Here is a 26,238-nt window from a genome sequence, read left to right as displayed (position 1 = left end):
ATGCTTCCCATGTGCCGAGGACGTCGCCATCTCAGGTGGGGGAGAATGTCAAAGGCCGCCCGCGCACTCGGCACCCTTGACGCACATTCAGCTACTCAACCTCTCTACTCGGCCGACCAACAACCTTCGCCGACAGACGCTAGGTTTCCGCAGTCTTAGAGTTTTTAGGCGTTAGTCTTTTGTCTTGTACTTGATGTACCGTTGTAAATACTTTTGTTTGCTCAGGGGGACGTTAGGCCTCCTGAGGTGCGATGTTCAGCTTTTTCAATGTCCACTGCTGTAAATAGGAAACACTTTTTTAAGCCTATTATAGGGGGGAATGAGTTCTCGAAGCTTGGTGTAGTGTGCGTGCTAGTGTCCCCCTCAAGGCGATCCCCTTGCGCTAGCATCGTTGTACAATGTATATGCAATCTTCAATGCAATGAAATCTACTTTCTGAACCGCGTGCTAAATCTACTGCTTTCGTACTGCACCTTGCTTACTGTTGCTTGTTGCTGTTGTTATTCCTGTCGGTGTGCTGTGCTAGTGCCCGTCGGGTTTTCGGTGGTGTGTTGCTATTGGCGGAAGTAGTCGGCGGACTGCTAGCCACACGGTGCCCCTTTCCCCGCATTACGGAAGGCGCTTCGTGAGACCTGGTCATGTTCAGAGGAGTATACCTGTGATATCGAGGTTGATAAGGCCCCCTTCTCTCCCGATCTTTTTCAGATCGAGTGTTTCCTTCTTGGAGCTTTCTCCCTTCGTGCGACCTGGATCTCGAGTCCACTCATTATCCTTCATGACATTCATTTCCTCTTCGTCTATGTACTTCTAAGCCATCTCCATCAACAGTTCTATCCCTATTGGCGGATCGCGAGCCAAGGCTGATGCGAACGGTCCTTTCTTCAACCCATGAATTAATATGCTCACCATCATGTCGATTCTCAAATCTTGGACCTCCAATATCTCGTTATTAAATCTTCCCATAAAGCTTTTCAGCGTTTCATCATTCCTCTGCCGAATAGTAAACAGGTATGTAGCCGACCTCTTTGCTTTTCTCTTGCTCGCAAAATGAAAAGAAAATTTATGGACCAACTGCTCATACGAATCAATGGTTCCACTTCCTAAGTTGGTAAACCATTCCTATGTTTTACCTTACAATGTGGTTACCAACAACTTGGCCATAATCGGATCTGTTTGGCCATATAAATTCATTGCCAAGTCAAAAGCAGCCACATACTCCCTTGGATCCTTGGTCCCATCATACTTGGGAAGATCGGGGAATCGGAAGCTGCTATCCATTACCTCTAGAAGAATCCTATTAGTGAATTTGGAACTCCTATTCTGCGAAACGATCTCCCCTCTCTTCTTCAGTTCCTTGAGCTGCTTTCCTAATTTCTCTATCTGGCGACTGACATTATCCACATCTGCCCTAGAAATACCCGGTTGCCGTGTAACTGTTCTCTTACTCGTTATCTCATTTAACATTGTTCTCTCGGGACCTTTTGCAGGTACCCTTGAGGCCTCACGCCCTCGCTCTCCCTCGACATCTTTGAACAACTGTCTCCTTGCTCCCTCTCAAGCTGGCGTCACTGTTCTCCTTTCATACTCAACTATGGCCTTTCTACTTGTTTCCTCTATCATTCATTGTAAGTCCGCTCTCGACAACTGTACCATTTGCTCCTCTTCCCTTCCTGAAGTTTCCTCAACATGTTGATCTCTCCTTGATGACCCTTCCATTTCTAGTTTACATGTTCTCAATTTCCCACGGACGGCGCCAAAATGATGCAGGTCGAACAATATTCGGGTCGGGTGGCTGGACCTAGTACCCCGGATTAGATCGCTGAATCCCCTTTTCAAGCTTTCTACAAGTAGATCCTGATAACAGAACAAACGTAAGGCTTGTTGGGAAGCCCCCAACTAAGGCCTCCGATGCCTAAGTTAGAAATGTGGGGTCAAAAGCGATCAAGTGAGGACGAATGAGATCAAGAAAAAGTATTAAATGCACCTGCTGAAATATTCATAAATGCTAGTATTTATAGTAGCGCGGTACAGCATGGTTGAGCGCCATGTGTCATCATCTGGATGATCTGACGTCATGTAATCCAACAGCTAGACAAGCGAATTGACTCCATGGATCCGGGCCACCCGACCCGACCCGCGTCTTCACGTGCGGATTCTGCCATTAAAAGTAAATCTCTTTAAAAAATAAGGGCATTTTGGTCGTTTGGTAATTACGCTCATCACCATCCTTCCTCAACTTGTCTAGATCCCTGCTATTAGATGGATTTGCATTATGGGCAAGCTTTTTTTTTCACTTGGATCTGTTAAAAGGCCAATCACAGCTTCAAACTTTCTAGTTTGTTATTCTTCACAATTTTAGAGTGTAAGTATACAGCTTATACATACCACCCTCTTAAATCACTAAAGACTAAAGAATCATCATTTCATTGTTTCATAAATATAGAGCAGTTTTATCTTGCTAAAATTGTTGTTTTCTATAATTTGGAGATTTTGAAGCGTTATTTCTCTGTTCTTAAAATTTAATTTGCCCCCACTATATGATTGTTCTCAGGTTAAGCAAACTCATTTTTTTAGAATACGACAAAACCAACCAAGGCTAGTCAAACAGCCAAAGACTTAAATATCAAGTGAAAGAATTTATGACTATGAAGTATTTTATCTAGCACTTGATTATATCTATATACATATATTTAAATGTTTTTTCAGAAAATACCTATCCATTCAATTTGCATCTTTTCAATTCAAAATTGTTTTCGATAAATGTAAATTTCATTAAATAAATGGTAGCATGTCAGTACAATACAGCATGAAAGGCTATGCAGTCACCTCGACAGGCCAAGGGATCCGGCATAAATTGAAAAAGTGCACAAGTACTAATAGAAGGAGGTAAATCAACACCAAGTATCCATTGTCGGACATCTTCAATAATAAGTTTTCCTAAGGAATGTGCCTTGCGTATCCTCCATCAAATCGTCGAAGATTGCGCTCGCGCCATATGTGGTATACAAGATAGCCCAATAGTGCACGATAAGAAGTTGAGATACAATGCTTTCCTCGCCACCTTTTTGTTGCCCACAGAACGTCAGTAGTCCAGTCACGGTGGGGCCAGTCAAAATGCAGGGTGCGCCGGATCACCCTCAAGCAGTGTCTTGGGTAGGGACAATGAAAGAAGAGGTGATTGTGTGTTCCAGTAGCCCCCTTCAAGACATAAGTGGTACCCAAGTAAGATAGCCAATGCTTGTCAATTATAGAAAGATTTCCAAGGATGGCAAGCCAGAGGATAAACGTATGGCCAGGAATCTTGAAAGGGCCCAAGAGTAGTACACACCAATCAACCTTGGTACCCACAGTTCTGAAAATCTGAAATAGCGTAGCCGATGTCAATGGCCCAATCTGTGATCGCCAAGAAATACGGCTAATGCCCCCATGGATATATGGGAGAGTATGAAGGATCTGTGAACAACGAATATCCAAAAGTTACAACCTTTTAGAAAATTACCTTTTTTGTTTAGATGCTTTTGGAAAACAACTTTTAAAGTTGCAGCTTTAAGTTTTAAAATTTTTAGGAAAGTCATCTTATTTCAGCAAAATGCCTTTTATTATTTGCCACTTTTTATAAGAGAAAAAATAATTATAAAGCATAATTTTCAAAAATAAAATGAAATAAATGTGCAAGTGCCAAGTAAATTTATTAATAGTTATATATATATATATATATATATATAATTTCCTACTTTTTTAGTTATTTCCTCTATTTTTTATTTTAAATTTTTAATGAATAACTCTTTATTAAGTATTTAAAATATAATTATTCATTTCACGTGAGACATGAATTTATATGTGTAAGCAATCCAACAAGTATGAATTTTTGTTAATAATAAATGTAATGTATTTTTTATATCAAAGGTGATTTATGCATAATATAGCAATATGCATGTCGTCAAATATATGTTAAAGTTTTTTATATAATGAAAGATTATGATTGGGAAATTATTATGGGATCAAAATTATACAATAAGGTTAAACTAATTAATAATATAAGAATTTTAAAGCAACTGCATATTTTTCTTTATTAAGCATTGTGATTTACCATAAATACTTTAACAATGCCTAAATTTTGAAAACTAAAAAATTGCAAGTTTGAAAAATAAGAAAGGATGGAGTTTGAAAGTAAAGAAAAGTGCAAGATTCTTTATTAATCTATAACATTTACCATAAATATGAATCAATCAATTACCATAATTTGACATAATTGTAAAGAAAGGTACCCCATGGAGCTTTTTCAGCTATTTACAGCAGATGCTACAGCAGCTGCAAACATTCTTCCCAATCCAAGATGAAGAAGAAGAAGAAATCGTTTTATTGAAGAAGCACTTTTACTAGCCTTTTAAATTCTAGCTTTCTATTAGTAAGAGTACGACTTCTTTCATTTGAACTTGTAAACCGCTAGTAATAAGCGTTTTTACGCTTTACTTACTTCATTATGTTTTTATTAGTTTTACACATTTTTTGTTAGTTTATAGCAGTTAGATATTCAAACTTGTATATATACTGGCCATAGTCTTCTTCTTCAAAAAAGTCAAGTTTCACCAGAATTAAACTGTATCAGTTACAGCTTTCAACCTCCAATTTTAATTCTTGCTGCAGCAATGGAATTTCTAGTTTCTTGTTCTTTTGCTTCTGCCATTTTTACATGGTATCAGAGCCATCTTTGATGGTCTCTGATTCCTTCTTCTTTTACATTTTATTCTTTCTTTATGAAACTTCAAAGTTGCAAAATACCAATTGACCTCAAGAAATGGTTGAAGATCAAGAGATCGTGAGATATCATCCTAATGACAACCCAACATTGAGTCTAGTGACAGTACCACTAGATGGATCAAATTACCTATCCTGGAGTAGATCCATAAAAATAGCCCTTAGGGCTAGAATGAAATTGGTTACATAACTGGTGAGAAGAGAAGCCTGAAGAAAAGGGGAAAGAACTGGAGTAGTGGCTTAGAAACGATAACATAGTGACCTCATGGATACTTAATTCCATCACCAAAGATATCGTGGAAAGCTTCCTCTACACCAACAATGCCAGAGAGCTGTGATCGAGTTAGAAAACAGGTATGGGCAAAGTAATGGTCCCATGCTTTATCAATTAAGAAAAGAAATCACTTCTCTGTCTCAAGGAACAATGTCAGTAGCTGCATATTTTTCAAAAATAAAAAGACTGTGGGATGAATTGGCCTGCATTTTGCGTGTGCCAAAATATACATGTGATGCTGTGAAAGAATCTGCAGAAATCAAGATGGAAGATCGTATGATAAAATTTTTGGTAGGATTAAGTGAGCAATTTGACAGTGTTAGAAGTCAAATTCTCATGATGGACCCTCTACCTAATGTTTCAAAAAGCTTATTCCATGATTCTGAGGGTAGAAAAACAGAAAGAGGTGAGTGTAGTTCAACCCTATACAAACCAAAATATGGCATTGGAGACCCACAAGAGAACTGATAATTTCAGAAACAATCAAGGGAAGGGAAAATTTGTTGATATAAGAAAACAAGCGTGTAAGGAGTGTGGAAAAACAGGCCAAACAAAAGATGTGTGTTTCGAGATATATGGTTTTCCTGATTGGTACAAATCCCTTGTGGAACAGAGAAAGAAAAACAATCCAAATGTCAACAGAGTCAATGCAGCCATTATAGGAGATGAGACTGTGAACAATGTTGTGGAGAAGAAAAGCATGTCAGATCTTATAAGAGCAGAGATGCAAAAGGTTCTTGAAGGAATCAACCAACGAACACCTTATCCCACAGATCTATGGATGCCTGAATTCTCAGGTAAATTGCTCCAAGATTCATGTTTAAATTCTTAGGACTGCAATTCTTGGATTATAGATAGTGGAGCCACCTCCCATATGTGTAGCGATTTAAATCTCTTTGATAAATCCACACTTGATACACTAAACACCTACGTACATCTTGCAGATGGTTCTAAATATCTAGTAAAAACTATAGGAAATATAACTTTATCTGCTAAACTTGTGCTGGAAAACGCTATGCATGTGCCTAATCTCAAATTTAACCTATTGTCTGTTAGTAAAATCTGCTGCACTTCTCATATTAGATTCAAATTTATAAAATCATATTGTATTCTGCAGGACCACAGGACTAGGGATGTGATTGCAATAGGCTGCCTTGTAGGAGAACTCTATGTTATCAAACAATAATCATTTCAGAAGAAATATAGAAGAAGTTTCACAAAGCTGCAAGGAACTTAGCCTTAGTACCTCTAATGTATCTGCAGAAACATGGCATAGGAGATTAGGACACTTATCATCATATGTTTTGATGCTTACAGGCTTAATTAAAGAGAAGAATAAACAAATTTCATCATGTGATATATGACCTCAGGCAAAACAACAGAGAATGTCCTTTCCTATAAGCACTACTTTTTCTAAACATTGTTTTAATTTGTTACATGTGGATCTTTGGGGTCCATACAGATGAATACTCAATTTCTAGATGCACATACATGCTTACTATAGTTGATGACTGTAGCAGATGCACATGGACTTTCTTAATGCAACAAAAATCCCAAACTGCCAATATGTTAACTACATTTCATAAAATAGTATTAACACAATTCAATAAAAGAATCAAAGTAATAAGAAGTGATAATGGTTCAGAATTTTTAGGAGAACAATGTCAAAACTTCTTTAAAAATGAAGACATTATACATCAAACTACATGAACTTACACACCTCAACAAAATGGTGTAGTTGAAAGGAAACATAGACATTTTTTGCAAGTAGCAACAGCCGTCATGTTTCAATCTAATTTGCCAAAGTGTTTTGGACAGATGCTATTTTAACCTCTACATATATTATAAACAGAACACCTACACCCATTCTTAATTGGAAAACCCCTTATGAAGTATTACATAACAAACCTGTAGATTATTCCCATTTTAAAACCTTTGGATGCTTGTGTTTTGGTACAAACAATCACCCTAACAAATCCAAATTTGAGCTAAGAGCTACTAAACGTGTTTTCTTGGGATATGCCCTTAACCAAAAAGGCTACAAATTATATGATTTGACTAAAAGAACCATCATAATTTCTAGAGATGTTAGTTTTCAGAAACACATTTTTCCTTACATAGGACTGCAATCTGACCCTATCACATGCTCCATTCCTACAGTTTATACTGAAACTGACCTTGAAGACACTGACAACAACATTTCTGTAACCAATATACACAACAATAGCATTGATACAGATGATTTATACCAAAATACCCCTCCTTTAAACCAGTTCATAGAAAGCACTAACCTCAGGAGATCATCTAGACTTACTACTAAACCAGCAAGGTTTAATGATTATATGTGTTCCACTAGTTCTTGCCATACTGCTCGTCCCTCAATTACATATTCATCCAGTATACATACATGCATGCTTACTGCAGCTTCACTTCCCCCTGAACCTACAACTTACAAACATGCAATCAAAAGTAAAGAATAGCAAGATGCCATGGCAGCAGAAATTAAAGCCTTAGAAGACAACCAAATTTGGGAGATTTCACCACTTCCCCAAGGCAAGACACCTATAGGCTGTAAGTGGATTTTTAAACACAAACTGAAATCTTATGGTTCTTTAGATAGACACAAAGCCAGACTTGTTGCAAAAGGCTATAACCAAATTGAAGGCATAGATTAAGTGGATAGTTTCTCCCAGTAGCAAAAGTTGTATCTGTGAGAGTCTTACTTGTTGTAGCTGCTAAACAAAACTGATTTTTGCATCAATTGGACATAAACAATGCATTTCTACATGGATCCATAGATGAAGAAAATTTACATGGAACCTCCTTTAGGATACAATGTCCCATAAGGCCATTTTTATAAGATTAAAAGATCTCTTTATGGCCTTAAATAAGCTTCTCGACAGTGGAACCATGAGTTTACAACCAAATTAGAACTTTTTGGGTTCATTCAATCTATGTTTGATCACTGTCTATTCACTAAATCCACTTCTAGTGGTTTCTTTTGTTTGCTTGTATATGTCAATAATGTGATTATTGCAGGTCCTAATGAGACTCACATTGTAGAAATCAAAGCTTATTTGCATCAATTATTTACCACTAAAGACCTTGGTACAACAAGGTTTTTTCTGGGCCTATAAATTGCCAGAAATTCTACAAGTATAACCATCAGTCAATGCAAGTATGTTCAAGAAATAGTTGCAGATGCAGGCTTAACACATGCCAAGGCTGCAACTACCCCACTTCCTACAGGCATGAAATTTACATCCCAAGCACAAGAACAAATGGCCAACCCTAAATTTTACAGACGACTTCTTGGAAAGCTCCTTTACCTTGGATTTACTAGACCAGACTTGTGCCATGCTACACAGCAGTTGAGCCAATTCATGCAATCTCCCTGTAAGACACATTGGGATGCTGCCTTACACCTGGTACAATATCTCAAGGGAACCACTGATCGAGGTCTTCATTTTGCTGCCAACGACAACTTTAACATCACTGCTTACAGTGAAGCTGATTGGGCAAGTTGCAAGGATACCAGACGATCCTTAACAGGATATTGTATCTTCTTGGGCACCAGCTTGATTTCTTGGAAAATAAAGAAACAAACTACAGTATCCCTGTCTTCACCTGACGCTGAATACAGAAGTATGGGCACCACTACTTGCATCTCATTTGGATACACAATTTACTGAAGGATCTTCAAATTCAGGTACCAACTCCCATTGCTTTTTATTGCTACAATCAAGCTGCATTATATATCACTACCAACCCCGTCTTTCACGAAAGAACAAAACATCTTGAAATTTATTGCCATTTGGTTCGAGATAAGTACAAGGACGGTTTCTTTGCACCAAAGCACATTTCCTCTTCTGAGCAAACTGTAGACATGTTCACTAAGGCATTACCTGGTCCTCGTTTCTTCTATTTGTTGTCCAAGTTGGGTCTCATCAACATTTTGACAAGCCCAACTTGAGGAGGAGATGTAAAGAAAGGTATTCCCATGGAGCTTTTTCAGCTATTTACAGCAGATGCTACAGCAGCTGCAATCATTCCTCCCAGTCCAAGATGAAGAAGAAGAAGAAATCGTTTTATTGAAGAAACACTTTTACCAGCCTTTTAAATTCTAGTGTTTCTATTAGTAAGAGTACGACTTCTTTCATTTGAACTTGTAAACCGCTAGTAATAAGCGCTTTTACGCTTTACTTACTTCATTACGTTTTTATTAGTTTTACACGTTTTTAGTTAGTTTATAGCAGTTAGATATTCAAACTTGTAGATATATTGGCCATAGTCTTCTTCTTCAAAAAAGTCAAGTTTTACCAGAATTAAACTGTATCAGTTACAGCTTTCAACCTCAAATTTCAGTTCTTGCTGTAGCAATAAAATTTGTAGTTTCTTGTTCTTTCGTTTTCGTCATTTTTACAATAATAAAATTTTTCAAACTATTAAAAATTTTGTGTCAAAACTATACATTTTGGTAAAAAATCTTCTCCCGATATAATATATAATATATAATAGATAGTATCGAGATTATAGATAGACAAATATATAAAGTTTTTACATTTGTATGTCTGTATACGATTGCCTCCGCCCAAAGTTACTTATACGATTTAATGGTCACTTATACTTAACCAAAAAAAAAATTAGATATTGCCATATTTTTTTTATTTATGAATTACATATTAAATTTTAGTTAAAAAGACTTTTATTTATACATTTATTTCATTACTACTGTGTAACAATTCTATTGAGATAATATGAATCACATGCAATTTGTACTTTGTATTAATAAACAAATAAATACCTAAAAGAAGAAAAGAAAAGGAAAAAAGAAAGTTGATATGGGTCAGCTCGAAAAAAGCGTCATCAAAATTAAGGAGCTAATTTGTCTTCTTCACAATTTATTTATTTATTTATTTTTTGCAATTTTTATAATTTTTAATTGATTTTATTCTATAATTTGATACAATTTATTTGTTTCTACAAATTTTAACAATAACTCATATATTTAGAAGAAAATACAATATAACAACTTTTAGTATGGGTGTTCACAGTTCGGTTAAATCGACTAAACAGAACCAAATTGAGAATTCAGTTCGAATCGAAAATCGAACCGAAAAATTCGATTTGATTTTCGATTATTTTTTTAAATTGATTTTCGGTTCAATTTTTTCCGTCACCTTTGAGTGAGTGAACCGAACTGAATCGAAAATCAATTTATATATATTTTATTCTATTAATTATGTTATATTAAAATATACTATTATATATTATTTATTATTATTTCTTTTCTTTTCATTTTAAATTTTTAATTGTATTTGTAAATATTTTTTTCAGTATATATTTTATTTTTCCAATTTTAGTATTTAGGTACATGTATTTTTGAATAAAATTTAAAAAAAATACTAAGATTATTTATAATATATATTTAAAAAATATTAAAAAAGCTGAAAAAACCCGAACCGGTTAACGATCTTGAACACCGCTGACTTTTATTACTTCTTTGGGAGGGAAAAAGTTATTCGACAGAACTGAGCAGTCTCTTGCCCTCCCCCTGCCCAACTTCATCCCCCCTTTTTCTGTCGCTCAATCACACGAATCGAAGTACAAAGCTCTCTCCACTAATCCACTCCTCCCACTTCTCGCCTGAAAATGAGGCCCCAGCGTCTGAGTTTCAGTGCAGATGGAGAAGACGAAGAAGATAAGAAACAAACTCTTAACAATGCAGACGAAGAGACCGATTCTGACTCAGATTCAAACTTGGGCTTCTTCGGGGCACCGCTGCTGTGCATCGATAAGCAACAAACCCGTACCTCGAAAAGACGAGTCGGAATGCACAGCAGCGTTGCCCCCGAAGAAGCCCAAGTTGAATCTGCCGCGTGAAGAAGAAGTACCCGTACCTCGAAAAGACGAGTCGGAATGCTCTTCCTCATCTGCGTCCAATTTCATTATCGCGCCTGCCGCAAAACCCAGCGAGAAGAACACCCCTTTCTCTAAAATATTCTCCGAAGAGGATGAAATTTCTCTGCTTAAAGGCCTCGCCATTTTCTGGGCTGACGGGAGGAACAACAAGTGGACCGAGTTTTACAACTTCATCAAGGACAGTCTTCCGCATCAGTTTACGAGAACTCAGGTGTCTGAGAAGATTCGTAGGCTCAAGGGGAAGTTTGAAAACAATTTTAAAAGAGCTCGCGCCAATGGGGGCTGGCTTGATTTCTCGGATGCCCATGAGTCCGCTGTGTTTGAGGTGTCGAAGACACTGTGGGGAGAAGATGAAAACGAAGCTGGGGATAAACATGCTCAAAAAGAAAAGGAGACACCACAAAGGGGAGACAGAAGCAGATCCCAAAAGAAGAGAAAAAGGGCTGGGAAAGAGCATGATGCAGAAAAAGAGATAGTGAAGAACCAAAAACAAGTGGGGAAGATTGGCAAAGAGGAGTTTGCTTCTGCGTACCCACTCTTGTCATCGTCTTTGGATGAAAATGGATATTCCAACATCATCAAGGAGAAATTTCTATTGATTGGCAGAGAGAAGGCACAAGAGCTGGAAGAGAAGTGGAGGGATGTGAAAGCTGCAGAGCTTAGACTGGAGCGTAAAAGGATTGACTTGATTAGGAGGGACTTACACAATCTACTCTGAAGCAAATGAAGGATTTAAGAGATTTTTGGCTTTTGAACAGGTATAACATAAGGTTGTTGTCCATGGAAGTGTTATTTTGTAGGTGTTTCTAAATGTTGATTTCAGTTATATATGCTGTTTTATTGAGTTGATGTGGTTTTTGGAAAATCAGATTTCTGTTTCATACTGTACGTTTCCATTTTCTGTTACATTTAGATCTTATGATCCTTTTTATGTCTCGACAGAGGTCTTGCCTTCGAAACTTAAACGTTTCTGAAATATTAGGTGTACTTGCCTGTTTTCAAAGTTGTGTTTTCTGGTCATAGCTAATGAAAGAGAATCAAGTCACAAGTTAGGAAGCAAATAAAATATTTGCCTCATCATGCATGGAATTAGGATATAACTGCTTGAGGCAAGCAGCAGCTGCAGTTTGAATGCACAAATACTAGGAAATAATGTCATAATGTACTCTTAGCGAGTTCCCTCGGGACAGGGCTAATGCTTCGGTCATACTAGATTATTACCCGAGCCTTATGAAACTACCTTTGACGTATTAGTTCAGATAAGATTCCAGTCTAATATTTCATAAATATTAAACAGTTTCAAAAAATTTTGGTTTGTTGCAGCATAAGCCACACACGTATGGCCGCTTCTCATTTTCCCCATGGCTAAAAGCATTAATAGATAAGATCTATCTAGAGCTAGTTGAAACAAGCTGATAACGAGCAGAACTCAGGAGAAGTCTATTATGGTGTATACATTCATCTACCTTGCATTAATAATGTTTTTATAAAATGCATTATTCCCATTCTAATCATGAATATGGTATTGGAAGTCGGTAGTCTTCAATGATTAATCTTGTGGTAATTGCATGGCGCAAAAATCCTTGCTATCCCTTCTTGCTGCTGCTGGTCCAAAGAGAAAATGAAGATAAATATTATAAGTGAATAATGAAAAATAAAGAGAAGAGCAGGGGAAAAAAAAGGTAAGAAATGAAATATTTACATCCCACAACCATGTTATTAGAAAATCAAATGCATTAGCCAACTAACTGTTCTAATGAAAAGTGAAAAATAATGACAGAACAGGAAAGAGAGAGTACAAATCAGAAAGAATATTTCCTTCAAAGAAGCCTATGTGCCTGGGGAAAAAAGGTGGTATTAGATGAACAAAAGAACACAAGGCAAGTTTTTTATGTTTTCTGATACGTAGACAAATAGAAATTTTGAGACATGTTTTGCTCTCATTACGTTATTTAATAACAGATTTGACATCATTAAGTCGCCCCCTATATTTGGATCTTTCTATTTGATTTATTACTGTTGTCTCTTATTAAGTCATGTTTTGATTCCTTTTGCATGTTCTTAATTAGCCAGTCCAGAACTGAACTTGGGCATGACTACTTTACAAGCATGCAGGATTGAGCTTGGATAAATGAAAATTTGGTGGTGCCCAAAGCTCAATTAAATCTTTTAATTAATGACCTATGTTATCCAGACAATTCACTCTTCATCTTGTGACCCAATGGAGATTTCTTATAACAGCTCTGAGTACAGTACTAGCATATATTACTATTTTGTATTGAAAAAGGAATACTTAATTAATGTATGTGATTGAGAAAGTGAAGAGACAAGCTGATGAGTTGAGAATTAAGATATGACTTACTTTAACCATAGCTGAAGATTTCCTTTGTAGTCTTAGTATTTCCTAGCTTTCAGATGGCAACATTTTACATCAGTTTGTTGTTTCAATTAATGAACTGTAGATAGATCTTTAATGCTGGACTTGCACATGATGTTGTCCCAATAACATGTCCTGCATAGCCAATCTATGCAAGCAGCAAGCTTTTGCATCTTTCTTATCCAAAATTTGAAATGCAAAGGCTTCAACATTATCTGATGTTTCCTCATTGTAAAACAATTTATTGGTATTTGCCTAAACCATACCCAACTGGTGTTTCGATTTTTACAGTTGTCCAGCACTTTAACGTGGTTGCTGGCTTTTGTAATGTGTTTTGATTAGCTTTCACTTGTATAGCTAATTTTCTCTCAGAATCTGATACTTCGTCCTAGAAAACTCAATGCATGAGTTTCTCCTTTCAGTTACCGTTCTTGCATGTTGTCGTCATTTTGATACAGCTCCCAATAAATGATATTTGCTTCTTGTGGTTATGGTTATGTTTGTACAGCTCTTCCCATCCTTCCTGGAACTTGTTTGGATCCCTGCTATTACATGGATTGCATTATGAGCAAGCTTTTTTCTCTTGGATCTGTTAAAATGCCAATCACAGTTTAAAACTTTTCTACTTTGTTATTCTTACAATTTTAGAGTGTAATATGCAGCCTATACATACCATCTTCTTCAATCACTAAAGACTAAAGAATAATCATTTCATTGTTTCATAACCATGGAGCAGTTTTTATCTTGCTGAAAATGTGGTTTTCTACAATTTGCCTTGCAACGGTTCTTCAAGTCATAAATATTATCATTTGTTTGTTGCCCAACTGCAGTTTATGTGGATGAGGACTTTTCAAGAGATTGCATCATCTTTCAGGCATCCAAGGATTCAGAATTGCCTTGACTTTTGTGTATGGTGTAAAGTTTCTTTCTGGATAGTAATTTTGTAATAGAGAGAAGATGAAGCAGAAGTTATGAACGGAGTTGGCAGAAGCAGAAGCAAGAAGGTGAGGTATACTTGAGATGATGTAATCAAACTTGTCATATCTCACAAACAAATATATCTTTTGAGAACTTAATTCCTGCAGAGAGTGAATGATATTTATACAACTGATTTTTGTTTCATATTGGGCGACTGGAGAACATACCATAAACTCACCTGCTTCATGTTATAAACCTAAGGTGTTGTTTTAGAAAGGATTTCTTATGTAGATATATGTCATATTCTGTCATTTGTACAATTATAAGTACATTAACGGGATGTCAATGTCTTGTGTAAGGATATTTTCCTTTCTGGAGTGTCAATGTAAATCAAAATTTAAATACTAAAGAATGTTGTAATTTTATAAATGATTTATATAATTAGACCTAATTTCATGCGTAAATGTAATTAATTTTTTTTAGAGAGAGCTTTTTATTTAACAAAGACTTTTATAATGATTAGATATGGTGTCATGCAACACCTGAGCGCATAATTTTAGTAATGTTGTTAATTTATTGAAGCTCATAATTTGTTCCTTTATATTAAAATTTGTCGTTGCCTTACAATCTCACGTACAAAAATTATCTGATAAATTTTTTTAATGCATTAATTATCAATTACTCAAATTAAATTGAAAATTAATACTTTGTACAATATATGTTATATTGATAACGATGATTATATATACATGCAAAACAAATGCTAATATGTTATTTTAATTTCAATTAACAATAAACTTAAACAAAATGGGAGTGAAATTAATTTTTTAGTACGTGTAATTGTATGGAATTAATATTCTAACAAGTCCATTAAATATGTTTGGGGAATTTTAAATGTAATGGTTCAAATCGTTCCATTTTAATTTTGAGTTATGCTTTGACGAATATGGATGAATTTCAAATTCATTTCAAATGGAATCGTTTGAAATCCTTTCTCCGAGTCCTTCTTTCAAGTCCAAATTCACCCTAAAAGAACTTGATTAAGTAGTTGAAGGACATTTTTGAAAAGTTGAAGGACATTTTTGATATTATAATAATTTGTTGTAGTGGAATCAAAATTACCACTTTAAATTTTTAAATCCTCTTCCGTTTATAATAGTATAGATGCAAACCCTTCTTCAAACCGCAGTTCTAGTAACGAGTTGTAGCCTGCTTTGTCTAATTTTGTAATTTTCTTCTAGATTGATGGTTTTTCTTCTTGAATTTGTCTTATTTAAGGACCTATTTTTCATTGCAGCAAGTAAGGTGTTTTTTTCCTCTTTTTTCAATTTTTCTTTCTTTTTTTGGGTGAGAAAGTTGCACTTCTGTTACTCAACAAAGAATAAGACAACAAAAATACATTGAGGAGGCTCGAAGCCCGCCGAACCTCTATTCGCACTTCTATCTAACGTGAGATCAACTCTATTGGTCTCCCTATACACGAAGACTGTGTTTACTGGATGGGATAGGATATCGCTACCTAGGATTGAGTTGGGACAACCAAATGGATTGTCCCAAATGGGACAGGCTACATATAAGTTTACTAGGGCATACAGAATCCATATTTTATCCGCCAAAATATGTTTACAATCCTAGATTAAGTGCGATCATTTAACTGGGAAATTACTTTCTTGTACCCTTGAATTTGAAATTCCACTTTGCCTAACATCCGCCCTAGTTCGTCTTTCCCCTAGTGTCCCCAATTCTGTTTTTTGTTGTTCGACACAAAGAGGCGAAACTAGAGCATTTGCAGGTTTGAATGAACGGCACGACTCAACAACAATCTTCTGGGTAAGTTTCCGCAACACCTTCTCGTTCTCTACAACCATTTATTAACATGGTTTACCGGTTCTAATTTTTTTCAAAATCCCTTTTCCGAGTTCTAGGGTTATTAGATCGTAGTCCTTCCGCGGCGCACCAAGCCGATTATGTGGCATTCCAACAATTTTCGAACCAGTATAAGTCAGCTTATCACTGTTTCTCACTCGTAATTGCTACAATTGGTTGACATGTACATTCTAATTTGTGCCGCAAATTATTTTACCGTACTCTGTTTTATGCGCGATGTTCTACCTTACATTCTGCTTTGACATCGTAATACATCGTTATGCACCGTCAGCATATACAATAACTTGGCACCCATGTTATTTGTAATTGTATTTGTTTCACAAGCTTTCTTGCTTTCGATTGTGTTGCACTACACCGTAAATTAGGTGTAATGGGTATTTTACACTGTCCAATGGCAGATTGTACACTATCTAATGGCAGATTCCTACTCTGAATACATTTTTGTTTTCCCCTGATTCCCTTTACATTCATATGGTTGACAGTAATATATAGTAGAAATAACTGAGGGCCATCTAATATTGGACATTTGATGCTCGTAATGTTGCATCCTTGCACTTAATCTATAGGGAATACTACGTGGAGAACAATCAATTCACACACAATTTCAGTAGTACCAATTCTGGGGGTAGATCGACTAGTAGGCAGCATTCCTCTGGGTCATCCGATGTTGTAGTGCGGTTTTGCAGTTGTGGTAAGGATGTCGTTCTACGAACTTCATGGACTAGTCTTAATCTAGGTTGAAGATTTCTAGGTTGCCCTGGTAGTGAGGTTCCTTTTACAAAAATTTAATGATCTCCAAAGAATATTAGGTTGATAATTGTCATTGGTTAGCCTCAGCGTCAACGAATGATTTTTACATTCATTGCGCTTGTATAATTGAGGATAGATACATACATCACATATCATTGTTTTGACTGTGGCACATTCGAACGGGTTGACCCCCCCCCCCCCCATGTACCGTAGGTCCAAAGAGATTATTCTTGGATTGCTTAATAGAATCTCTGAATATGAAATTCGCATGAAACGTTTCAATGAACGTCTCGAAGCTGAGGAGACGCATTGGCAAACTTTACAAAAGTATTGTATCGTCTTACTAGTTGTTTGGCTATTGACCCTTTGGATTGCTCTCAAAGGTTAACTTTGTTGATGTCGTCGCTGTTAGTATATTTTGTTTATTGCTCAGATATTTGCTCCCTGTTGTAGTTTATGCATTTTTTTTTCACGTGCGGTACAATTGATAGTTTAGTCGTATAGAATTTTAATTGTGTATGAATCCAATTGCCTCATTTATGCTTAAATATATATCCACTTCTTTCACCTATTTGTGACCAATGTTATATTGTGTTGTGAGTACATTGAACGTTTCAGACAAGTTTAATATTCTTGTCATTTAATTATCAACCCTTAGGGCAACAACCAATGCATTACATCTTCTTTGCACTGGGTACATTACTACATTAACCAATACTATTCTTAACAGTTTCTATGAAGTGATTTTTTGGATCGAATATAAGTTATCTCATATAATTCTATGCTACAGTTTACAGTGCACCTTTCATTTTTTTCATTGGTGTTCCGTTGTAATGTCTGTATGGATGATTTTCCCGAATGTTTGGTGTTTGCCTCATACACCAACTCATATATAAGAATATAATTAATGCTGTAGTATATTCATTCCGTCTGTGTTTACCCTCATCCCCCAAAAAAACTGCTATGACTCATTTATTATTTCAACTACACAATCTGCAACTACTTCATTAATGTTGACAAAACACTCAACATTAATTCTAAAGCTATCAGCGGTAATAAATGGTCTGAAGGTGGACAAAATGGCGGCAGCATCCCACTCTGTCCATTTTCAGCCTATGCATTTACCAATTACAAATGTCCAATCCCAGCCAACTGCCATAAATAGGGATTAATTCATCCCACCTATAATGCATCCCCTTTGCGTTAGATCCATCTGAAACCGCACAGATAGTAAGCTAATAACAATATAAAGAAAAAGAGCCATTTTGGTTCAAGGTAGTAAACACATAGCAGTTTTTATTTCATACCTTCACGTAATCATCCCAGACATTATTGTCTTCCACCGTTATCATATTTCGGCTCTCATCCCAACCCAATCCCGATTTCGTCAGCATAGTGGTCAGCGTCGAGTAGTGCTTCTTCCAGACATGCAATTTAAAAGTAAAATGTGGTTCAGCTTTCCAACCAGTTACAACCAAATTCTTAAGCCCTGCTATAAGACATTCCTCTTCCATAATCGTCCACGTTCAGCAACTATAAGCCCTATCTTTGTTCCCTCCCCGCCGACGCGGCCTGCTGCTACCGTCATCAGGTCCGAGCTCCATCTTTCAATGGACGATCGATCGGCTTACCTGGGTGAAACCAGCACAAAAAACTATGTTTTTGTTTGGATTAATGTTTTGGATGTTTTTGTTTTGGTGTTTTGGAGATACAGAGAGAAAAATAGAGATAAGTAAGTATGTATTTTGAGATAGATGATATGTTTGGATTTGTGTTTTGATATAATATAAAATAATGTAAAATAAGTGGTGTAGGTTTGGTGTTGGGATTTGGGAGACAGGACTTACTGTTCATTGTCAAATCATGTCTTTTAATATATATATTTAGTAATATATATGTGTATGTATATATAGTATTTTGTTTGTTAGTGAAATATAATATATATTTATGTTAAGAGAAGAATAAAAAATAATTAAAAAAAGTAATAAAAAAAATTAAATTACAATTGCACACCTAGTGGAGGTGTGCAAAATACAAAACCAAACATTGTGTATGTGTTGGTTAAATAGGTAAATGCAAGTGTATAATTGACCAGGACACAACCTGTACAAACGATGTAAATATTGTGCATAGAATGATGTCAAACAAAAAATAAAATGCAATTGCAGAAAGGGAATCATAGTAATGTCGTCTGCAACAATAGGACTTGAACATAACAACAATTGAAATGATTGATTGTAAAACATGCGGCCTTTAGGAATCACACAAAGTGTTCACACAACTTTCGGTACGCATAAGAGGCTGACATAACAATGATTACAATTAACCCCCGAAATAATACATCTCACACGCATCATTAGACTTATGACTATAAGCAACGAGGTCAGGATATAGGTTGATGAGTCGCATGTGACATCAAAGGCAACTCATCTACTCAGTGTACATGGATGTGGCCATTGTATCCATCCAAGTGGACCATGAGGGGTTGTTGTCAATATTCCACACACAGCCAACCTCATCATCGGTCCTAATATCTCCATGACTCGGTAACTTATTTTCTAGAGGATCATCAGGCATTTCAGTCCTTAAAAAATTACGCAACAGGCAACAAGTCAAGATTATCCGATTTTGCATCTTGATGGGATAGAATGATTGACTCCGTAAAATATCGGACCGAATTTTAAGTAGACCAAACGTTCGCTCAATCACGTTACGCGCAGAAGAGTGCTTGAGGTTGAAGAACTCCTAATGGTTTTGCGGTCCACCTGTACCAATGTCCCATTCTCTTAAATAGTAGCGAACACCTCTGTACGGAGTCAAGAAGCCTTTGGCATTCGCATAGCCGTTGTCACATAAGTAGTAATTAACTATGCAAGGTATAAGCGAACGTTATGTAATAAATTTATTATTTGCAATAACCAACTCACATATTAAGCAGTATACACAGTTTAGCAAGCATGTATGGAGCAGAGTCATACCTGTAGGAACTCTTAGACTTTCTGGTCTGTGGACAGCATCACGTAAAACACGACTATCCGCTGCACTCCCCTCCCAGCCGCTAAGGACGTATATGAATTGCATATTAAGATTGCACACCCCAAGTACGTTCACAGCTACTTGACCTTTGCTTGTTCGGTACCGTTCTTTTTCATTTTCGGGTACTCGTACATCAATGAATGTGACATCTAAAGCCTCGAGACATCCCTATAGTATGGATTACAATAAAAAATTACAGTTAAATACAATCAGAACATCTAAGTACCAATAAGCATATTACAATGTATTCGTAATCCAGAAACAAAAAATATAACCTTAAACCATCTCCAGTAGGGGTCCACGCATACCTCTATAATCGGAGTTGGCCAGGCTAGCAGGACATTATACAATTTAATTATTGACTTTAGCACACGGTGAAAATGTTTGCTAATCATGCGTCCAGAGCATAGAAAATCATGCTTCACCACACAAATCTTTTTATGATGGGCTACCTTATTGAGGAAAAACGCAACTTGCTCCAGTACGGTAAGATGTTTGGTTTGCGAAATGCCTGTAGAATATTCAAGTAGATAGCACAGATGTTCGAAGGCATTAAGTTACGTAGGTTACGTAGGCAAAACTCATTGAAAACAAAAACCAGCTTATGTAGGTGGCGAACCTGGTCCAGTATCCTAGTATTGATTAAGTATCTCCGACGCCGAGACCGATCATTAGTAGGATTTTTGGAGGTGAGGTGTTTTATAAGATAAGTAAATATAGTTAGAGCGACTGCAATCTCATCCATGACTTGTTATAAAACAATTAAAGCCAATGTAACTTTTTGAATTGACCTCATCCTAAATAGCAAAAAAATATTTATCCACACTAAAAAAAATTATCACGATTGCAATACAAAGATAATCCATAGTTCCCACACATTTTCTATGTGACACAATTTGCAAGCAACAAAACATTGTTCTATTGTCAACAAAAAGTACAATGATGGGAAAAATAATTAGCAAAATTTCATGTAACATTTTCACACAATGTACTGTGTGAATGGGGTATACAGTAGAACCATATGCTTCGGTCAAAATTACACAACCGCTGTTTAAAAACCAATAGTGGGTTGACCCAACTAGCCAAGATTTCACAACATTATACTGTATATAGCACAAGATTACTGAAATGGCACCAAACGAGCCAAGAAAGGAATAGAGGGTTTTAGCATAACTCACTTGCATATTTCGAGGGATTCCTGAGCTAACCACAAACAGCACAACTGAATGCGAAGCAGACCGGCGGCAACAATGTTAATGGCATCTCCGGCAAGGATTCTTGGCAAAAAAAATTAAAAAAATTACCTTAAAAAAATAAATTTGTACAACATAATAATAGAGGGTAAAATACGAAGTTATACAGGAATAATGTCACCTAAACCTAAGTCAGCGGCCACGATGAACTCACCTTAGGACCACAAGGAGGCTTGTTCTGTCGAAGCCCTTCCATTTCTGCCTCTATTTGCACCAGTGGAGAAGACACTGTTTTAAGTGAAGTGGTGATAGCAAATTTAATTTGGTCAGTGTAAAAGGAGAAATCCGTCATTTCGCATTGCTATTTGAGGGTATTAAGGGCGAAGCACCTGAGCGTAAATGATGGGATAGCTGGTCGGGATTGCTACCATAGCACCAGATTCATATACCAGGTTCCATTTCGCATTATATTGAGCTTGCCCTTTATTTACCGGGCCTCACATTTCTCAGGTAAACAACTTAATGTGTGGGATTGAGCGGGATACCCTGCTTAATCTCACGTAGTAAATATGGCCTAAAAGAAAAAAGACCTAACACCCAAGCTATGCAACAAAATCGAGACATCCATGTAGATTGGAACAATAGGAGCATTTGTTGGATTTATTAATTCAATAATGTTGCACTTTTAATTCATATTGGGCTTATATGTAAAATAATTATGTATTATAAATTGTCGAAGTTTAGGACCAATAAAGTGATCAATAAGATTTCAGTAATTTAAGTTTTTACTGCATCTGATAGGATGTGGGCCTTTAATGTGTAAAGACTAATAGTAATTTTAGTTTCAGTGAAGGGCTGAAATTAAAATACCTATGATGATATATATAGAAAAAAATGCAAGCAACCCCATTGTGATATTGCAAAACGAGCAAATTATACCCTATGAAAAAAAATAGCAATTTACCTCTCCATATTTTTTAAATATAATAATTTACCTCCCTATATTTTTTAAAACGAAGCAATTTACCTCCTTAGACAGGAAGATAAATTGAATTATTTTAAAAAGCACAGGCACTACAAAAAATATCAATTTATTGGAACAAATTTTTTATCAATTTGTAATGGCTTTTGTAATGGGACTGCCTACCACGGCTATACGAGGCGTTACAAAGTATTTGTAACGGTTTGGCAAAAAGTCTTTAGAATTCGTAACAGTTTTTGTGAAAGCTATTTATATCCGTTACAAACCTAGTGACATGCAAAAAAAAAAACCCAATTTGGAACCGTATTTGTTACGGCTAGATTGGATTCGATATGATTACTATTGTAAAAGTCTTTGTAACAAATTTAGCTATGATTTTGCCAGATATTTGGAACGATTTTTATAAAATTGACATTAATTAATTATATAAAAATTGTTTTTAGGTCCAAATTTTTTCTAATATTACATTAATGATCAATTTTAGCCTAAAATTCGTGATTATCCTCGAAATTGCATTTAGGTCAAATTTTTGCCTAATATGACATTAATGACCAATTTTAGCCTAAATTTCGTAATTCTCCTAGAAATTGCATTTAGGTCCAAATTTTTTATTAAGTTATGTTAAGGTCCAGTTTTTTTCCGTCTAATACATAATTCTACTTAAATTTTCATGTAGGTCCAAATATTACCTTAAATACATTAAGGTTCAAATTTTACCTAAAACTATATTAAGGTTGAATATTTTCCTAAAAAATTACAGTAAGGTCCAAATATATCCTAACTTTACATTACGCTATATTTTTTACCTACAAATTGAATTCAAGTCCAAATCTTTTCTAAAATTACAAAAAAAAAAATTTCATGAATTTTTGGAAAAAAATTTTTTTAAAAAAAAATTAGCGAAAATAAAAAAATTATAAAAAATTCAAAAAAAAATTACATAAAATCTAAATAAAAAAAACTTACCTAGTGGTGGCTGGTGGTGGGGGTAGGGGGAAGGGGAGGTAGGGACGGTGCTGGGGGTGGGGGTGGAGGTGGGTGGAAGGGAGAAAGAGAGAGAGAGAGAGAGAGAGAGAGAGAGAGAGAGAGGGGGGGTGGGGCAGGGGGTGGCTGGCGGTGACGGTGTTGGGGCAGGCGGTGGTCGGGGCTGCGTGAGTGGAGAGAGAGAGAGAGAGAGAGAGAGAGAGAGAGAGAGAGAGAGAGAGAGAGAGAGAGAGAGAGAGAGAAGAAGAAGAAGAAGAAGAAGAAGAAGAAGAAGAAGAAGAAGAAGAAGAAGAAGAAGAAGAAGAAGAAGAAGAAGAGGAAGAAGAAGAAGAAGAGAAATCAACCAAATGTTGTATATATAAAAGTTTTGGAATGACTTTGCCAAAGAGAGTTACAATATTTAAAAAGTCGTTACAAAATATGCAGTCTAAGGTAATCGTTACAAAAGCCATTACACAATAAGGAAATGAACTAATTAATTTAATTGAAAATGTTTAAAAATAAGATGTCGTTTTCGATGATTTAATATTGTGGAAATGTATTGTTGTAGTGGAATAATATAATTGAAATACATTAAAAAAAACAAAAAATTTATTTGACATGATACATGTATGCAGAATCCAATAAATTTGTATATTCATAAACGTTAGTATTACATTGATGACTATCATCTTACAGTGCTGAACTGCATGGGTAAATCAAGCCATAAAAATTATGATCAAACTGTCAAATATGATCACACTTAAAAAAGAATTAATTCGACGAATTTGTAGCCTTATTGGGTATACGCGATTCTGATATATCATTATGGAGCATAATAGTAATCATTCAAGATGGTGTATTTCTAAATCAGGCCATCTGATTTAAAACTATACCGTCTGAAATGATTTAATGGACACATAATTGTATATATTTAAATTTGGTATCAATTGCGTGTCTGGATGTGAAGATATCGTAATTTCCAACATGAATTTATGAGATGAATTATTTTTTGTAACAAGTATAATTTACAATTGGAACAGTCTTTATAACGGCCAATTGAAATTAAAAATTTTCACTTGTTTTTTATTTAGATTTAAATTATTTTTATTTGTAACGGCTTTTTGAATTTGACCGTTACAAAATTTTATTTTTGTCTGGTGCCTAAAGTTGACCAACTTACTTTGTAACAACTTTTGTAACGGGTTTTACCTAATTTGGCTATTCTAAATAATAAGTTTTTTAAAAAAAATATGATCTTTTTTTGAATTTTACAACATTTCAAAATAAGAATATTTCATTAAACCAGGGGTTTTTATGGTCTGACTGGTTTGGATTTCCAGCCTGAGTTCGACGTACCTAATAGTGTTGTTCTTGATCTTGTTCCTTTGACTTTGAAGATGTTTGTTAATGACTCGTATACATTATGTAGCCTCGTATTCATCATCATCAGTATCATTGTCCTCGAAGCCGTATTCATCATCCTCTTCATCTTTATTATCAGTTTGACCAATTTGAGTCCATGAAGTACCTGCACCCTGCTGGTGTGCAGTTGTAAGATTAACCATAATTTATAAATCATTGGGATCACGTAGATTGTATGAGTGATTGTCCGTAGCAACTTCAGGGACTGGTACGACTTCCTCCGACTGCTATGCGATCTCAATCCATTGGGACTCATCAACAACTCTTTGATCAAATCTACTTTCTCCTTCGTCATACTTGGATACTCAGTGTAGTACATTGTATAGCTTTTTGTGCAAGTATGAGTGGCTCATCCTTTTGGTGCACTTTTTTGAAGTTTACATCAATGAGGTGATAGTGTGGGTGTACCTTCACGCCTCTTACTGGATCGACAAAATAACACTTGAACAGAATGATGTGCAAGCTCATAAATAGTTGATATATCAATTGAATGATCTCTTCGATAATTCCATAAAAGTCATTGCCCTCGTCTGTATACGATGAACTTTGACAGACACCCCATAATTCATTGTTGACTTGCCGGTGTTGTGACGTTCTATCTGGAAGTTGTACCCGTTCACAAAGTAGCAAGACATCGACATCACTTTTGCACGTAGACCCCAACAATGACACTTGAGGAGCTCGTTGTCCGTGTAGTTGAACTCGGAATGTACCTACACTTTCATATATTAATCATATATTTTGAACTTGGACACAACATACTTTTAAAAATTCAAATAAAAAAATATGAAGAGGGACCAACATCAACAGGGCAAGACCTTATACCATCACCAGGCACAGTACCATTAGAAGAAGAAAAATAACTCGGCCCGGTTGCATAAAAAATCATCTGTTACACCCAATCTATATATTGTTCATCATCTTAACATGAATAATTACCCTTGACACCCAATCCTTTGAGGAGGCTCGAAGCCCGCCGGACCTCTATTTGCAGTCCTATCTAACGTGAGATCAACTCTATTGGTCTCCCTATACACTAAGACCGTGTTTACTGGATGGGACAGGATATCCCTACTTGGATTGAGTTGGAATAACCAAATGGATTGTCCCAAGTGGGACAGGCTACACATAAGTTTACTAGGGCATACAGAATTCATATTTTATCCGCCAAAATATGTTAACAATCCTAGATTAAGTGCGATCATTTAACTGTGAAATTACTTTCTTATACCCTTGAATTTGAAATTCCACCTTGCCTAACATCCGCCCTAGTTCGTCTTTCCCCTGGTGTCCCCAATTTCTATTTTTTGTGGTTCGACACAGAGAGGCGAAGCCAGAGCATTTGCAGGTTTGGATGAACGGCACGACGTAAAAAACAATCTTCTGGGTAAGTTTCCGCAACACCTTCTCGTTCTCTGCAACTATTTATTAACATGGTTTACCGGTTCTAATCTTTTACAAAACCCCTTTTCCAAGTTCTAGGGTTAATCGACCGTAGTCCTTCCGCAGCTAACCAATTATGTGGCATTCCAACAATTTTCGAACCAGTATAAGTCAGCTTATCATTGTTTCTCACTCGTAATTGCTACAATTGGTTGACATGTACATTCTCATTTGTGCCGCAAATTATTTTATCGTATTTTATTTTATGCGCGATGTTCTACCTTACATTCTGCTTTGACATCGTAATACATCGTTGTGCACTGTCAGCATATACAATAACTTGGCACCCATGTTATTTGTAACTGTATCT

The 26,238-nt window shown here is 36.0% G+C and overlaps 1 protein-coding gene across 1 annotated transcript; it reads left to right on the top strand.

Moving 5' to 3' along the window:
• The first annotated feature begins 10,551 nt into the window (after positions 1–10,551).
• LOC148788406 (STOREKEEPER protein-like) lies at positions 10,552–14,453 on the top strand. Its single transcript, XM_088879470.1, has 2 exons — positions 10,552–11,712; positions 14,162–14,453. Exon 1 carries the CDS (start codon positions 10,716–10,718, stop codon positions 11,670–11,672), a length of 957 nt encoding a protein of 318 aa, XP_088735596.1. The 5' UTR covers positions 10,552–10,715; the 3' UTR covers positions 11,673–11,712; positions 14,162–14,453.
• Positions 14,454–26,238: the final 11,785 nt, after the last annotated feature.

Source organism: Sesamum indicum, linkage group LG4 (genome assembly GCF_026168435.1).
Source record: "Sesamum indicum cultivar Baizhima isolate 11 linkage group LG4, ASM2616843v1, whole genome shotgun sequence".
NCBI lineage: Eukaryota > Viridiplantae > Streptophyta > Magnoliopsida > Lamiales > Pedaliaceae > Sesamum > Sesamum indicum.
This window is presented reverse-complemented; position numbering and strand designations above follow the sequence as displayed.

Excerpts from the sequence above, each read along its gene's own strand:
- LOC148788406 (XM_088879470.1), top strand. The coding sequence starts at position 10,716 with ATGGAGAAGACGAAGAAGATAAGAAACAAACTCTTAACAATGCAGACG.